Source organism: Ammospiza nelsoni, chromosome 6 (assembly GCF_027579445.1).
Source record: "Ammospiza nelsoni isolate bAmmNel1 chromosome 6, bAmmNel1.pri, whole genome shotgun sequence".
Lineage (NCBI taxonomy): Eukaryota > Metazoa > Chordata > Aves > Passeriformes > Passerellidae > Ammospiza > Ammospiza nelsoni.
Window position 1 is genome coordinate 16,999,152 of NC_080638.1, and position 16,999 is coordinate 17,016,150.

The following is a 16,999-nucleotide window of genomic DNA, read 5'->3' on the forward strand; positions in this document are numbered from 1 at the left end:
TTGGATTAGGTTTGCATGGCCAAGATTTTGGTAGCATGGGGACTACAGAGGTGCCTTCTGGGAGAAGCTGCTGGAAGCTTCCTCCCTGTCCAGCAGAGACACTCCCTGGCAATCCAGAGATGGAAGTGTCACTGGCCAAGGCTGGGCCAACTAGAAATGGTGGTAACCCTTCTGTGATAGCATATTTTAGAAAAAGAGAAAAAAAGTGATTGCACAGTTGTAATTGTGGCCAGAGAAGAGCAGAATGAGAACATGGGAGAGGAACAGCCCTGCAGGCACTGGGGTCAGTGCAGAAGGAGGGGGAGGAGGGTATCTCTGCTGAGATTCCTCTGCAGCCCGTGGTGCAGCCCATGGTGAAGCAGCAGTGCCCCTGCAGCCCACAGAGATCCACAGGGATGCAGAGATCCCCCTGCACACCAGAGCAGGTGGATGCCTGAGAGGAGGCCATGACCTGTGGGAGGCTCACAGTGAGAGAAGCCCACACTGGAGTAGCCTCTCCATAGTGGAGAAGCCCTATGGAAGAGTGACCTGTGCAGCAGGAGTTTGGAGAGGACTGCTGCCCAGGGGATGGACTCACATTGCAGCCATGCTAGAACATCATTTATACACATATTTATATGGTCAGATTGGATGGGACTCTAATCAACCTCATGTAGCTGAAGATGCCCCAACTCACTGCAGGGAGGTTTGAATGGCTGACCTTTAAAGATCCCTCCCAACCCAAACTCTGCTATGATTCTACTTATGGATATGTTTACATATACATGAATGTTTTTGTTTCATCCTTTGAGACTTTGTAACAGCTAGCTTGTTTTGTAATTAACTTGAAACCTGACCAACAACAAGGGCTATTGGAATGGTTTTGAATACCAAATTGGTTTTGTGTCATGTCTTATCAAAGTTTTTGAAATCTAGCCCAGATTTCACTGGACAATTTGTCAGATCCTGGATATCTCGGCTGCTTTCCAGTCTGCTGCAGAAGGAACCTTGCTCACTAGATCAGCTCAGCATGTTGGGCTATTCTCTGAAATGATACTTGCAGTTAGTTACTGGCCAGGCCTGTGGGAGCAAATCAATAACAGCCAAACTCTTTGATGTATTTTTCACACCAAAGCCATAATGGCAGCATTCAGCTTAATTTGCTGGCTTAAACATTTGGAGGAAAATAAAATAGGTCCATGGTGCTTGATATGAACTGGCTTCAGTTGAATAGTAAGAAATTAGGAGCTTGGGTAGTCACAACTAAACATCATTTAACTCTAGCTGTAGCAAGACCCTTGTATGTGGAACAGTTTACTTCCCAACACAGACTGTAGTTTGGGATTCCTGAATGAGTGCTTTGAGACAGAAGTTTACATTGGTGAGGGTGCAGGGTAGGGAAAGTAAGGTCTGCTCTAGAAGTCTTGTTTAATATAAGATACCTAAGATCACAAAAAAATTTCTCTGGAAAGAGGTCTGGGGTGAAGTAGTTGAAATGGCATTGTATTTAGATTCCTGAAAAACACCCTGGAGGCTACAGTTATAGAAAGCAGGGTACCATGAAAGCAACTGATGGGCTGGATAGAGAAAGTAAATCAGGTAAGAGCAGCTGGGATCTGTTATCTTGTTACTGGCAGGTCTTTAAAGCTGCCTATGAAGCCTGTGCTACAAGCTCCTGCTGAAGACTTTTATTGGAAGCTCAAAATCTTGTTGGCAGGACCACCAAAGCTGTGAGAGGCTCATGAGCCCTTTGGAGGCTTGGCAAGTGGGGTCAAATTGCTAGACAGATAACCTCTTTGCTGTAACTCCAGCCCAAGTGTGGACATGGGAAAGCTTTCTGATCACAGTGTGTGAGTAAAGAAAGATTTTCAGGTTGTTTACCTACTCCATCTTCTGCAGTGATGTTCCAGGCAGGGATCATGGCACTAACGTGGCCAACATGCATCATTCATAGAAATGTCTCCTAAGATGAGCTCAGGGCAGACCATAGGGTCTGCAGACAGGAGACAATGCAGCAGAAAAGGAGATGGAATACAGAGCAGCAAGATCTAAACAAGGTCTCAGAATTGTGTTATCTGCCCAGCTCAGCCAGACTGAAAAGAAGGATGGGAGCTGACCTCTGATACTGTACAGTGAATATATTAGCCAGGAGAAACATTTTTGCTAGCAAACCACTTACCTCTGCTAACAGAGACAGAAAACAAACAAACAAACAAAAAAAAACCCCAGTCAGAAACATCATCTCAGCAGGGAACACACTAACAGAAAGGAGCTACCACAGCAAACAGAAGTCTGCAGTATCAAAACACTGTGGGATCTGCTCATTTTGAAGCTTGCCCACTGCCAGCTGCAAAGTCTTCACACTGCTGCTTTTATGCTCTGCAATGTGACACGAAGCCAAGCCCTTTACAGAGTAGATACTCCCTGCACCTCTTACTGGGTCCCAGCTTTCAGCAGTATCAGTCACTGGAAATTTTCTTCTTCCTTTTGCCACAAGAGGACTCCAGTCTCCAGTGGCTCCCAGGGAGATGGTTGTGGATTTTCTGTCTAACTTCTCCAGAGACCTGTTCCAGCAAACTAGCAATTAGGATCCTGGTTTAGCAGCAGCTCTGTTTTTCAAAATGTAAAATGAACAAACATGTTTTTTTAGAGCTCTAAACAGACAGACTACTATTTGTTAACAAGAAACTCCTGTTCCATCCAGCTATGACATTGAATATTTTTGCTAAGGAACACTGCACTGGAAAACCCTTGTGGGTAAAAGTGATCTTTTTCTTATCATTAGTTGTATACAGCTGTGAAGCTTATGACTAATGATAAAGACCCGTGTTTAATAACATTTTTTCACTCATTTCTTTTAAGCTTCCTGCTTCTTGTCTCACTATGTGCCATGAGCTTAAGGGCAAGTATCTTACAATGCTAACAACCATTCATATGATGTCTGATTAATGTGGTTATGGCTCTAGAGCCATTGTAGTAATTATAATGATAGAAATATGATCCTCTCCATTTTCATTTTAATAGAGGCCAATAAATATATCTTATGGCTTTTATGGCATCTAACTATCTAGTCATGAAGGGGAGCTTGTAGAACTATTGTAACTATGTTGTGAGATATAGGAAAGCATAAAATGCAAGTCTGACAGACTCTGCCCAATGAGTATGCATTTACAGTTCACATAGGTGGGGTCTGATCTCTGATGGGGGAAGAGGAGCTGATTCAGCAGCTGTGAAAGGTGGAGGATTGAAAAGGAAGATACAGGGGAAAGCACTGCAATGATTTCCTTGGCAGGCTGCTGACATGAGAGAACTCAGTGCTCTCTTTGTTTCTGCTGCTCACCTGCCTGTCTGCATTTACCACAATTTCTAGACAACATTTATACTCTGTTGCTGCACATCTCCAAAGGTTGCCATAAAAATATGTGAGATACTGCTTTTCAGTGTTTTGACTATTAAGGTCTTTGAGTTGCATTATTGGATTGTTAGGACTGAAGTAACAACAGCTGAAACAGCCTGAATAGACACTCCTAGCACTAGAATTAAAGCTTATTGTGCTTTGCTGCTTTTGTTACCCTGTTTATGATAGAGTTCACACCAGTTTACAAGCCCTTTTAGGACAGAATTTTGTTTCTGTGGTAGGAAAGTTTAGTGTTGCAAACACTGGCAAATGCCCAAAGGAAATACCACAGCTGCAGACCCCCTGAAAGGAATGTTGATTTCTTGTAAAGGAGAGCTGAAGCCAGAAGGGTCCTCAGCCCTAACTGCAAGGTACATCCATCAAAGAGCTTCTGTCTAAGGGATGTATGGCATCTGGGGGACACTGCTGAATTAGCCTTAACCTAGGAAGCTCAGGTGGCATTAGGACACACAAAGCTCACCCCAAATGCACGGCTGGGTTATGAGCTCTGTACTCCACATCTACATCTACCCACTTAGGGTTTTATGATACACACCTCAGGTGTATCTGCATGGACTGCAGGCAGCACATTACCAGCAGATGTGTTTTCTAAATGGCTGTTAACAGAACAGACACTAGAGGGCTGTGGAAAATGGTCTTCAAAAATATTACTGTGTGCATTGCTTACTCCCCACATTTCTGTGCGGGACTTATAAGGGGGAGAACAGATCTAGGTCCCAGCTTTGACAGACAGACAGGGAAGTGATGGATTACTCTAACACAGTCAGGAGACCCATCTGGTGCAAGGTCTGAAGACACAGCAAATTCAAGTTCAGGGCTCCCTGGACCATAAGAAATGCCATGGCTGATGCAAAGCATCAGTCTGAGGTAAATTTTCTCTCATTTTCTCCAGTTTATGGACAAAGTTTTGACAATTTAACTGACAATTATTCTGTTCTGTGTATCACTAATGTCTCATGCTTTGTCCTAGAGCACACAGGAAAACCTAATGTGTTGGTTTTTTTATCAGGGTCTCTAACTGTTTTGACAGAAATAATTTTGGATGCTCAGGTTTTTTATCAAGTTAGTGTTGTGTAGCAATGTGGCAGATGAAACCCTAGTAATCATGGAATGATTGCCTGATAAGAAAATAATTTAGTAGAAATCTTAGCCAAAACACTTTTAGAAGGGTTTTTAAAAATGTTCAAAATGGAAATTCCTGGGAAGTGAACTCTAAGTCCCACCAAGATTCTTGTAGGGTGCTAAAAACTGTAGATCTCTGTACTAAAGTAGCTGAGAGGCCATGATGGGACAAAGCCAGCCTGAATGCAGACAGGTAGACCAATGTCAAGTCCATGCTTTTGTTAAAAAGCCATTTATACCAGACAAGGTGCTGGCAAACTACCTGGCTGCATTTGAGTGTTCCAGCTCTAAAAGCAGAAGGAAGTGGAGAACACAGAAAGGACCCCAGTGTGGCCTGAAACAGACAGGACAGGAGGCAGCAGGGAGAGTGAGAAGGCAGCATGAGGCAGGGTGAGCTGTTTCATGCTCTGAGAGGATGGCTCAACCTGGCAGTGCCCTGAGCCAGGGTGATGAGAGGCCTTGGCATCCCCATGCAGTGCCCTGCCCCATTGCACGGTACAGGCTTGCCCTCAGGATTAAATTTTGGTAAGGATTAAGAGAAAATCCCGGCCAACTTGAAGGCAGCTGGAATCATGACAACTCTCCACACCTTGCAGATGATGGCAGAAATCACAACAAATACAGGTGAACTTAGAATCACCTGCTCTATGCAAGTGATTCAGGGGCTTATTTAATGGGTAGAGAAGGGCTGTGTGAATAGCAGGGACAGCTTAAACTGTGTTTATAGTGCTTCTTTCCAGGGAAGAGAAAAAATGGATGGTGACTTCTCCTTCCAGCACCACGATCTACTCCTAGCTAGGTACAGTACATTCTGCTCTATGTCCCATTGAGCTCACCAGGAGAAAATCAGCTACCTCTACTGGCATTAGGTATGTGGATATCAGTGATGCAGGGTGAAGCCTTGTAGTCCCTGCCTGGGCTGGAGTTGACTGGAGGCAGTAAATCAGAGAAACTGTGCCCTGGTCCAAGCTGAGATTGCATCTTGGGATGAATTCAGGATTTTTCATTAAGATCTGGGAAACTTTTTCAAGTAATGAGTTGCTTTTTTTTAGTGCTGGAAGCTGGCTTTATGTGTAGTATGAGGAACATCAGAGCTATTGATCTTTGTCTTGCACACACTAAAGAGAAAAAGATCTGGCTTTTCTGTGAAGGGTGGGGTAGTAAAGCATTTCAAGCACATGATTTAATGCTTCTGGTTTCAGAAGCATGAGTCTGAGCTTCAAGCTGTATTTTGCACCAAAGCTTCAGCTCTACATGGGTGATTCAGACTTTAGTGATGCAAGTCAGACTCATGTTGGTCACATTATTCCCTCATGTGATTTTTGGTTTCAGAAAGTTTGGGTGCCTTTTAACTTTGCTACATCTCTTCCCATGGAGATGATAGAGGTGTGAAGTCCTGTTTGGCTTCCTATTCTCGGTCCAGTGCTGAACCGTGGGACCCGCAGAGTGGAGGAGAGAGGCAGCATCAGTTAAATGCGTGTGGCTGGGTCGTTTTCTGCCGTGATGCTTCACCAGATACTCTGCTGCCTATAAAGTCATGCCTCCCCCGAAGGGCAGGCAGGCTGAGACCAGGGATGCGATGATTGGACTGTCCTCCTCGTCTGGAGGAGCTTAGGGGTCCGTGCTTGCCATGGGATTGATTTTTCGCTCTGGATGCACAGGCGAAGCTGGGAGCGTGCCCAGCTGCGTGTCAGGGCTGCATATTGCATGGGCGCCTTTGAGGCACGGCGTCGGCGGAGGCGTGCGGCTGGATGCTGAGACAAAGTGCTCCTGCAGCTGCAGGGCTTCAGCGCGGTGATTCCTCCAGGTTGGCTTTTCTCCATTATCTTGCGCGTGGCGTCAGTGAACCCCAGGGAGGGCTCGCTGCTTGCTGGCCGGGGGGTCCGCCTGATTCTTGTTTAAAGGGTTGGTTTTGTTTTATTTACTCTGCCTCGGCTTCGGGCTCTCCCTGTGCCGAGGAGAAGAAAGACACAAACTGCGGGGAGTGCGGGGGGGAATAACAAACCGAAGGGAGCCGAGCTCCGGCCGGGAGAGGCCGAGGCGCTCCCCGGGGGCGCTCCCGCGGGGAGCCGAGCACCGCGCCCGCTCCGCGCCGATCCCGCCCGGATTTTGCACGTTTCCTTCTCCCTTTCTTTTTTTCCTCCCCTCTCCTCCGTTTTTATTTTTTCCTCCCTCTATTTTTCTTCTCCATTCCCCCCCTTCTCTTCCCTCCCTCTCTCCCTAGCGTGGTTGGATCAGTCTTTTGGTATTTCCTGCCGCCGCCTCCCCCGAGCAGCTGTCCGGCCGCGGCCCGGCGCTGCGCGCTTTCCGTGCCGCCGGGGGAGCGGCTCGGCAGGGCCCACGCGTGTCCCCGCTCCCGTCCCACGCGTGTCCCGGCGATGCGGCGGCGGCGGGGCGCGGCGTGCTGAGCGCGGCACCGCGCGGGGGCTCGGCCGCCCCAGCCAGGTAAGACGCGCCGGACATCCTCGCCTCCCCCTAAAAGCCACGTCCTCCCCCGAATCCCCGAAGCCATCCTGCCCAAAATACCCTATAAAAGCAAATACCGCCCCCCCCCCCCCTCCCCGCCCTAAATTATTCCAATAAATCCATCCCCCGCCTCCCATGCTAGCTGTTCTTCCTGTCCCCCGCGCTGCCAGGCTGCCTGTTTTTAAGTATAACGTGGTACCCTGGAGTCGGCTTGCGGGCGGCGTGATTTCAGCGAGGGTCTGAGCGCCGGGAGGGTACCCTGCCGCCTGTGCCCGTGCTTTGTGCCCAGGTTGTGCGTCGCCGTTTCTACGTGTGCCTTTTTTGGGGTTTGGCGACGGGAGCTGTGGGGTGGATCCCCTTGCCCCCCGACTTCTCGGCATGGCAGGGCTGGGGGGCCAGCAAGCGGCCGGTGTGGCGTGTGGGATGGCGTGCTGTCAAGGAGACCTGATTTCTTTAGACATGTGGGCATATCTGGTAGGTGGAACGCATTTTTAATGTACTTCTTCCAGCATGGTGAGGAACTAGTAAGGAGACTGCACTGTTACTAATTGGCTACGTTTAATTGACAATAGTAATTACCTTTCCTATAGGTGCTTGTACAGATACCGTAGTGGAGACCATAAGTATTGCTATCTGAAAACCAGATTTTGGAAACCTGACTTTGGAAATGCTTGTAACTTGCACTAAGTGAAGCAAGGCAGCATTCCTAGAGAAATAAACACATAAGCACATGTGACTTGACTGTTGGATCAGAAATCATATTTTTAAAGTGCTATGCAAACCTAGAGCATTGTAGTGTGAAACAATTGTTTAACATAAGTGAGGGGGAAAGTTCTTTAAACTGTGTAGCAACCTCCTAGCTTCATCCAGGTGCAGCAGTATCTTTGTTGTCAAAATATTCCTTCCCCCTCTTTGCACTGTTGTAGGAGATAGCAACAGTATTCAGCAGTGTCTGTACAGCAGAGAACAGCCGTTGCACTGGATGTGTCCCCAGCTGCCGCCTTTCCTCCTTGGCAGCAAGTTTCCAAAAAGGTGTGAGTGGGGAGGGAGACACAGACGCCTCGAGCCAGGCTCTGTGTGTGGTAAGTTCTCTTCCCCAAAGAGGAGAATGGGTGCTCTGAGCTGGGCAGTTCCCAGTAAGACGGTAGTGACCCTGGGAGCATCCCCACCCCAGCAGGGCAAGGAGGGGGACAGAGCTAGGCCAAAGGGACCTGGGGGCTGCAAGGGACTCAGATTCAGCTCCAGGGGTTACTTTGGGGTACTGTTGATGGAGGCACAGACAGCAGCTCTCTGATTCAAGGAGAAAATACAGGCCATAGTCCTACCCACCGCCTGTTTTGGTTTGAAGAAGACAATGTGAACCTAAGGAATGATTTAATCATGGTGATGCATGAAAGTAACTGAAAGGTGGATTCACTGCTCTAATCTTTTCATGGTGCTTAATTTAATTTTCATGTGCTTTATTGCAACACTGATTCATCAGGTGAGTGGGAGGGAGGCTTGTAGAGTACAGGTGGTTCAGTTTCCATTACTGGATTAGATATTTCTCAAGGTGCTTTCTTGGCTACAGCAGGAGGAAAATGGGTCTGTGTCTGATACAGTGTTGTGGTTTGGAATCAGGTATCTCTAGGGATAGGCCATTCCTATAATCTGTAATATGCAGTGTTTGAAATCAGTGTGCCGTGCTCAGAGCAAAACTGAGACTCGACTAATTCTTACTATGTTCATAAATCATAAACATTTCAGTTAAGCTAATCTGAATTGGGTTAGACTCATTCCATGTCCAAGGGAGCTGTTATCTGCTGGAGGTAATTGTGAGATTGTCAGCGTTGCCACTGCTGAAGGTCTTTTAGTGCTGGATCTGGGGCTGAAGAGGTAAAAATGAAACTGCCCTGAAGTGTGTCAGCAGGGCCCTGCTGCTTCTGAGCTGCAGAGCACAGACCTCCCTCTGCAACTGCAGAGATTTGTGCTATTTGATCTCCTGTTTTATTTGGGGGAAAAGCTGCATTTAGTGTTTTTTCTCCTGACCTCCCTGCCTTTGGAGCATTAACAGCACAGTGTTTTCTCAGCCAGAAATGCTGCTCCTCACGCCTCCAGTCCTCAACATGAGATGTCTCTGGCAGCACGTTGTAGGTGTTTGTGCATGCCTGCTGTGGTTACTGAGGTAAAGGAAACACAAGAAGCAGCTCAGGGAACGGGAACAATCCACATGCCAAATACACATCGGTTTTGGCAGGAATGAAAGTGACCTGCTCTGCCAGCGTGTCTCAGTGTGGGTCTGGGCTTGCTCACTCCTCATGCAGGCTGCTGACTGTCACTGCTGGTGTTTATGATGTGCTTTAGAGCATCAAGCATCTTGAGACTGAGCAAACTCCTCCCTGGTGCTCCTCAGCCCTCATTTTGGAGCTCTGTGGTTTTGGTGCATTTAATTGTACAGGGCTGTGTCTAAATCACAGGTTCTGCCTTCACCTCAGCTCCTCCCCACCACTGTGGCTCTTTCTGGTCATGCAATGAAGGGGGAAGGAGACAACCATCCTGAAAAACACCCTTTTGATAAGTAGCTGCTGAGTCTCTGTGGAGGACTAAGGAGATGTACAACCTGCCCAGGTTTTCACATTTCTTAATTATTGGAATACTCTTTCTCTGCTCAAGGCGTGGGAGTGTTGTGCTTGCATCAGGTCTAAGTACTGTATATGCATCTGTGGAACACAAAAAGATCAAGGGACTAAAGGGGAACATTCTGCAAAATTGGAAGCAGCTAACAGCAGGCTAGTAAGAGTTACCTGTAAATGATTTCTGCCCATCACAGAAGGAGAGTGATGTAAAAGGGGGATTAGGGTTAGAAGGTTAGAATAGTCCAGCTGCTTGTGTGGTAGTGTTTTTTAATTTCTTTCAAGCTGCATAAAAACCATGGACATATCCCTTGTTCTTTAGTCTCAGTTTTCTGTAGTGTCTTTAGTTGAAATTATGCCATTTTTTCCTTTATGCTCCTTTCACATTGAAGGATTTATAGGTATATAAATCAAAGTCTGAATTGAAAAGGCTCAGTTCTCCTCTTTGTTTAATAAACAGCCAGCTGTATACCTGGGCTTTCCTTTGCAGTGTGCCACTGAGGCCTGTGCTCAGTTCCAATATCAATAACTTTACTGTGTTGGCAGTTTTCTTGATAGTAGTTTTACTATGTGTTTTGTTAAACTCCATGCCAAGCTTCAACTTACTGGGAATTGACTGCAGGGCTGCATGCGTTTGAGTGTTTTGGCAACCCGGTTACCGTTCGCATGATTATAGCATCAGTGAAAAATTAACCAGCTAAAGGCAAAAGAGAAATCCTTAATAAACTGGGATGTGTGCAGCTCTCCTTGTGGGGGGGAGGGCGAAACTCAACAAGAGGCTTGCCTGCTTCATCCTATCTAATCTGTCAGTGAATCAATCAATGTGAAATTGTACCCCCAAGGAATAATGTAATAGCTATTTTGTGTGTATTCTCAAACTGGAATGCTGCTGTGGTAGAGTCCTGAAGGGTGTGCTGTCTAAATCGATCAGCAGAAACCAAGATAAAAGCAGACTTGCTGCTGATCTATCAGATGTGGCAGAGAGGCATTGAGGGATGAAATGTCTCGTTCTGTGTCGAGTGCAAAGCTTAAATGTGGGCTTGGTCCTTCTGCATCCCAGCACTTCAGGCACAAAAGCAGTTTTCTGATAGCTCTCCAGTTTTCTCTCAGCAAAATCATGAGATTGCTGTGAAAGGTACTTTAATTTTCATGCCAATGCATTTTGTTGCAGACAACTGTCGTAGTGTCATTGTTCCATCCCACCTTCAGTGCTGCAGAGGCAGCTTGCCTTTTCTTACCTGTGTTGTTTGATGCCAGTTGAGAGTGGAAAGGCTATGCTAGCGCTGCATTTTTGAATTGATTTGCTCTTTTCTCAGGTTAAAATGATGGGGAATTCTCTCCTCACAGCAGTAAATTGCCATGTCCCAGTGAGGAGAGGAAGGGAATTCTGCTCCATTGCATGTGTGGGTAACTGTTGGTCATTGTGAATAATCTTTGCAGAAAAAAACAATTTAAATTTGTGTTATTGTTTTGATATTTTTGCTCTTTCTCTTGTTGCTATCACTTCAGCATCAGGAGAGAATCATTTTTATGTAGAAGTAGGAGGTGACCAGGGCTTTTATACACTTTATCAAAGATTGCACAGTTCATTTGGGCAGCTGTTGCTGGCTCATCTGTAAAATCCCTGAAATGTGAATGTGAAATTGCCACTGGAATTAATGCTCTGTCAGAGTGGTTATTCTGGCAGGCTCCTGGCATGGATGCAAATAAATGAGATTTCCATTTTATAAGATGAATCTTTATGTCTTCTCTTTCTGTCTTGCCTTGAAAAAGAGCCTTGTGCACTGCTGCAAGCCTGACAGTTGCTGATGGAGAGTTATTTTTTTTTACCTTACCTTACTAAGGAAAGTAATCTGGATTTGCAGATAATTTCATTTTTTTTGTGTGTGTGGGTCAGACTGTTCAGGTCTCAACAGTATTTTTTTTTTCTTTGTAAATTTGTAAATCCTTACTTGGACTATGAAGGCTTTTAGTGGGCACTGAATGCACAGTACAAATTGTAGCATTAGTGGGCAAGGCAGTAATTTAAACTGCCATCCATGGAGCTCTGTTGTTGTAATCTAGAGCAGGACACAGGTGTGTTAGATATGAAATACGCAGTGTTTGCATTTTTCAGTTTCGTTCATAGTAGATTTTCTTTCCATTTTGACATCTGTCATTTGCCCCAGCCTCTTTGTCCTACTCTGCCTTTGTAACCCCTCTCATTCAAGAGGAGATAGAATGTATATAACCATGTGTAAGGTTTTTTTTTTTTTTTAATTCAGGTTCAGTGGATGCAAACAAGGCTCTTTTTTTTTTTTATATTTGGCTTGGTTGTTTTGGTTTTTTGTTGGTTTGTTTTTTTGAGGGTTTTTTTGTTTGTTTTTCTGACCAATGAACCACCCAGGCTTTGTTGCCTGTAATCAAACTGCTGTTACTGCCTGAATTTCTTTCTGGGCTCCAGGTCACGGGAGGCACCTTGGCACAGCTGCAGTCATTTATTAATACCTGCACTCATTTATTCCTACACCTATGCATTGCAGTAGACTTGGGGAGCTCCACTTGTGGACAAGGCTGGAGGCTGCTTAAACCAAGCCTAGACTGTCAGGCTTCTAACCTAGTTTTTCCCAAGTGTTTGGTGTTCAAGTTCTGGCTTGTGGAATCCCTCAGGGTAGGTGCTGAAAGCTTTCTTTTCCAAGAGGGTGAGGTGTGCTGAGGAGCTGGGAGGATCTCTAGCCATGAGTATGTCTGAGAAGTGTAGTGCAGGGTCTCTCATTTCTCAGTTCCTTGAGAAGATACATGGCCAGGGTGTGTCAATATCAGCTTTCCATGGTTTTTTTCATCCTCTCCTCTCTCTGCCTGGATTGTGTTGTTTGGCATCAAGGTCTCTTATTGGAAATTCACACAATATTTAGAGCAGTATTGTCTTGGATTTTGCTGGGCTTTTATGTAATATAAATAAAACCAGTCTCATTGTGTAAGCAAGATACTGAATAACTTGTCTAAAAGAGCTAAGACAGTGGGTACAACAGTGGCAGTTTTATTCTCTTTGGACAGGTGCATGCCCATGAGGAAATAAGAGGTAGGTAGGGACCAAGTGAGAAACATTAAGCAATAACCAACTGTGACTCAGAAGCAATTTAACCATAATAATCCCCACAACACTAAAGGTTCTTTTTCCCAGAAATGCACAATATGCTTTTCTCTGCTATAAAGCTGTTGTCAGCTGACATCATTGTGTTAACATAAGGCTTGCTGTTATCCACAAGATGCACAGTTAGCAAAGAGTACTTCCAGTGCTGGCTTCTAATTATTACTAATGTTCTCCCAGTTGTTGAAAAACAATATATTAAAGCTATTTCCTACTTAATATTTTATTCCTGATGGCTGGTAAGCTTATGTTGTGTTAAAAATAAGGCTTCTAATATCACTCCAAGTATTACCAGCATTTGATTTATTTAGAACACAGAATGACCATTTACCAAATGCCTCTCTTGAGTACCTGTTGTAGAGATGCTTTGTCTTTTTTTTTTTTTTTTTTTTTAATAATTTTTTTTAGAGTACCAGTGTGGAAATTTATGGCTTTTATTTTTTGTTTATCATGACCCTCTCAAAGTCTGTGTGTTTTCCCATTGACTTCATGGCAGCCAAGTGCTTTTTATCCTGTATGTTTCTTGGAGAAATCACATTAATGATGTATCACTAGCCAGAGAGAGCTTTTGCTGAAAGCACACAAAGGCAATAATTTACCTTGTGATTTTATAAAAGCCAGACTTTTTCCCCCTCATATTAAAAAAGGAAGCTGTTGAAGGGAAGGAAAGTGAACGGAGAATTGGTGCTCAAGTACTGTCTCTTCAATGCGAGAGGGACATTGCAACACCATTAATGAGATTCTCCCATTTTTCCTTGGAGATGTGGTATTGAATTTAGAAATAGATTTTGAACAATTTTCCACTGAACATCTCACTTTTCTGCTCACTGAATAGCTACAAACCCTTATTGTTTAATAGCTATCTTCACTTTTAACTGATAGAGTTTCACAGAGGTACGGTAATAGCTGTGAAAAGGTAGGATTTTTTCTAGACACTGTTTAATTTACTGTAATTATATTAAGTGCTAAATTGAAAGAGGCTTTTCTAGTTAAGATGAGGATAATGAATAGTTGTGTGTTATTACCATAGCCACAATGGGGGAAGGAAGAAGTGATTTAAGTTTTGCTTGAGACAGAAAGAAAGAAAACCTGCCCCAATGTGGTCCTTAATAATTAATTTTCCCCTCTCTATTGCTGACTCCCAGGTTTTGCTAGAAGAGTTTTCTGCCCTTGTACCTCAGGGATGCAGCAGTTTATTAAAGGAATCAGCAGGCACTCCAAGTGAAAATGGCTGTGGAAATAGAGTGAAGATCCAGATTGCACCCTCCAGCCAAGCCTGGAGCTACACAGGCAGGGGCACACGCAGCAAATGCCATTGCAGCTCTGAAGGCACTGCAGTGTAGCATGGCTCCCCCGAGGCTCTGCTCCCTCTGTGCTTTGCCCACACTGCAGAGAAAGCTGTGGTTTGCTGCTCTTTTCTGCTTGGAGCAAGTTGCAACATCTCAAGTCCCCGGGCAGGCTGAGTGGGCGCTCCCAGCTCTCTGCCACCCACCAGCACCCGCCCCTGCTGCTCTTCCCGTGCCAGAGCTGCGGCTCCTTGTGCTGTTGCTTCCCTCCATTGGCCTTGTTTGAGAGCCTGAGCAAATCACAAGGTGTGCAGAGTTGTGCACGCCATGTGAAAACACACCAACTCACTGTCTTGGCATATTTGATGCAAGTGAGAATGGCATCTTTTATGCCACTTTTAACATGGAACTGCTGTAAGCACACCCTGCCTCTCCATGTGGATAGAAGTGCTTTATCTGGGGCAGGATTTCATTGTGTCCTTGGAAGTTGAAGCTCTTAAAGGGAAAACCAAAGCATGTTCCCTCGTTTATTCACCTCTGTACCCTGGGGTCCAAGACACCACTTCTGTGCAGTGTTTCCTGCACTGGCTTCCCTTGCTGTCCTGCTAGGACTGCTGCCAAGTTATCTACAGGGACTTGTCCCATACAAGTGTTTATCTCCTGGGAGTTGCACTCGTGCTGTGCTCTTACCTCTCAAAGTCTATCAAGAGTGCGTGTGATTGTACTTGACACTTGAGATCTGGGCTAGATGTGAACCCCTAGGGAAAGGCAGCGTGTGAATTATTTAATCTCTTGAGCATTCCAGCCCCCTGTATAAAAAAGCATTAAGCAATATGGGGCTTTTTCTTGCTCTAAGAGAAGGTCTGTGTCAGCCTTGCTTGAACTCTCAGAAAGCTGAGTATTTTGAGCACTGAACTTCATACCATTGTTCCAGATTCATTGGAGTGCAGTTATGGGGGACCAATGTGAGCAATGTTTACTCCCAGATGGACCAGAAATATTGCTGATAAACCTTCTGTTTTCTTCCCTTCTCTCCCTCTTTCTCTTCTCAAGTAATTTGGTTCTTCTGGATGAGACAGGTTGAGGCAATGCAAGTAGGATAATTTTGTGGTTAGGGTATTTGGCTTTGAAATCAGGAGATCAGTGTTAGTTCCTGCTTCCATCACAAGCCTCCTGTAGCTGTGAGGAGATTGCTTGCACCTCTGTGCCTCTGTCTGCACCGGAAAAATAACAAAGTAAGTTTTGGGGTTGGGTTTTATTTATTTTCCTGTGCTGGCCTAAGGGGTTCTGTTATGAGGGCAGGGAGAGGGTCTGATCTCTTCTTGGGGTTATTTGGCATTGTCTGCTGGCCCAGTTCCAGCCAGAGTATGCCTGTTTTCTCTGTGGATAAGGCTACTAGGAAGTCTTCAGGTGCATCTTTTTTCTTTCTTTTTTTATTCACTCCATTCTTTTCTCATGCTTTTTGCTTTCATTTAACATCAAAATTAAATGGTGAGTTAAGCAGAGCAGCTTTTAATAATGTGTAGAAAATGAGCTGAGCTGTACACATAGATGGTGCCTGTAGGAAGCCTGGAATTATCCCGTAGTGTTTTTAACGGGCAGTCCTACTGCACTGTGAGCTGTTGACTCAGTGAGGCTGTCTTAGATGAGCTACAGATGAGACTCCCAGTACTGTAAATATCTGTGCCATTTAGCTTTGAGTACCAGGAAATGAAACAGCGTGGGAAATAAGAAAAAGGTTTATTTTACTGAAGTCAGTAAAACAATATTTTCTTCAAGCTGATTTGGAAGTGGACCTTAGAAAAGTTAAGCGGAGAAGAAATGCAGTGTTTTGGGGCCAGAAGTGTTTAACAAGAAGCATGAGCTGCCCATAGCTGGCTGCTCTGCTGCTTGGTTGCAGCACAGCGAGGTGCAGGTCAGGCAGCTGGAGAAAGGAGATCACCATGCCAACTGCTGGAGAGCCTAAGGTGCTTATCTGGTGAGAAAGTGGGCTCGAGTCGGAAGGCTGGAGTTCGCTGTCTGGACAATGTAGCTTTTCTTTGCGTCTTGGTTGTTAAAGCCAGCTGTATCAGTCCTGTTGATCTCATTTGACTTTGCATCTGCAAGGATTTTAACCTGGGATTCTTACATCTGGTAATTTCTGGTTGAATTGCAGCATTTTCCTTAGGCAGGTAGTGCATTTTAATTTTTGGTGGTGATTCTTTTGTGCTCTTCAGAAATGGGTAGAAATGGTAGTTTTCTTTACAGTAAAAGATTTCTCTGTAATCTGGCATTTTTCTATCTTCTTTCTTCCTGCTTTGACATCTTTTCCCTCTAAGTGATTACAAACTATGATCTGGTGATCCCTTACATGTCTTTGATTAGTTAAGTAGGTTGAACATCTTAAGTCTCATTGCAGTTGATTAAAGACTTGGAGACAGCCTTATGGTTTTTTGCTGGGTCCTTTCCAATTTTTCATGCTGCTGCATTTCAGGTAAGGATGAAGATTGCATGTGCTATGTCAGCAGTGATCTTGCAGCTGTCGAAGACAGAAGTAAGGCTGCATTCTGGCTCCTGCTCTTTTTGTTCCTTCCCCCCTTGTTTATGCTTCCAGGAACTGAGCAAGGCCTGTTCACCCACGATATTGCACTTGGCATTCAGACTCTGTTAGTTATCTATAATTCTTTATAAATCAGAGCTGTTTTGGAAAGCTAAGATTTGTGTCTGGACAGGGAGGAGGGGGTGTTTTGGTCTGGTATGTGGCAACACAAAGTTATTTATCATAGATTGTGCTCTCTGCACTTCAATAATCTGCTGACATTTTGCCAGTAATAAAAAGGTCGAGGAAAAAAGTTGCTTCCTACAAATCATGGCATTTGATTGTTCTCATTATTAACAGAGCATGGTTTCCTTGGAACAACATTTCAGCCATCCCCAGCTTTGTAAACAATAAATTACCAGCTGGTACAAATGCATAAAAATGAAAAAGCAGCTTTCTTTTGATGTT

The 16,999-nt window shown here is 44.9% G+C and overlaps 1 protein-coding gene across 1 annotated transcript in view; it reads left to right on the forward strand.

Moving 5' to 3' along the window:
• Positions 1–7,245: 7,245 nt before the first annotated feature.
• OSBPL5 (oxysterol binding protein like 5) overlaps positions 7,246–16,999 on the forward strand; it is a 133,939-nt gene continuing 124,185 nt past the window's right edge. The window contains exon 1 of the mRNA XM_059474387.1: positions 7,246–7,459. Coding sequence (XP_059330370.1) covers positions 7,364–7,459 — 96 coding nt within the window. The 5' untranslated portion in view covers positions 7,246–7,363. The remainder of the gene's footprint in view (positions 7,460–16,999) is intronic.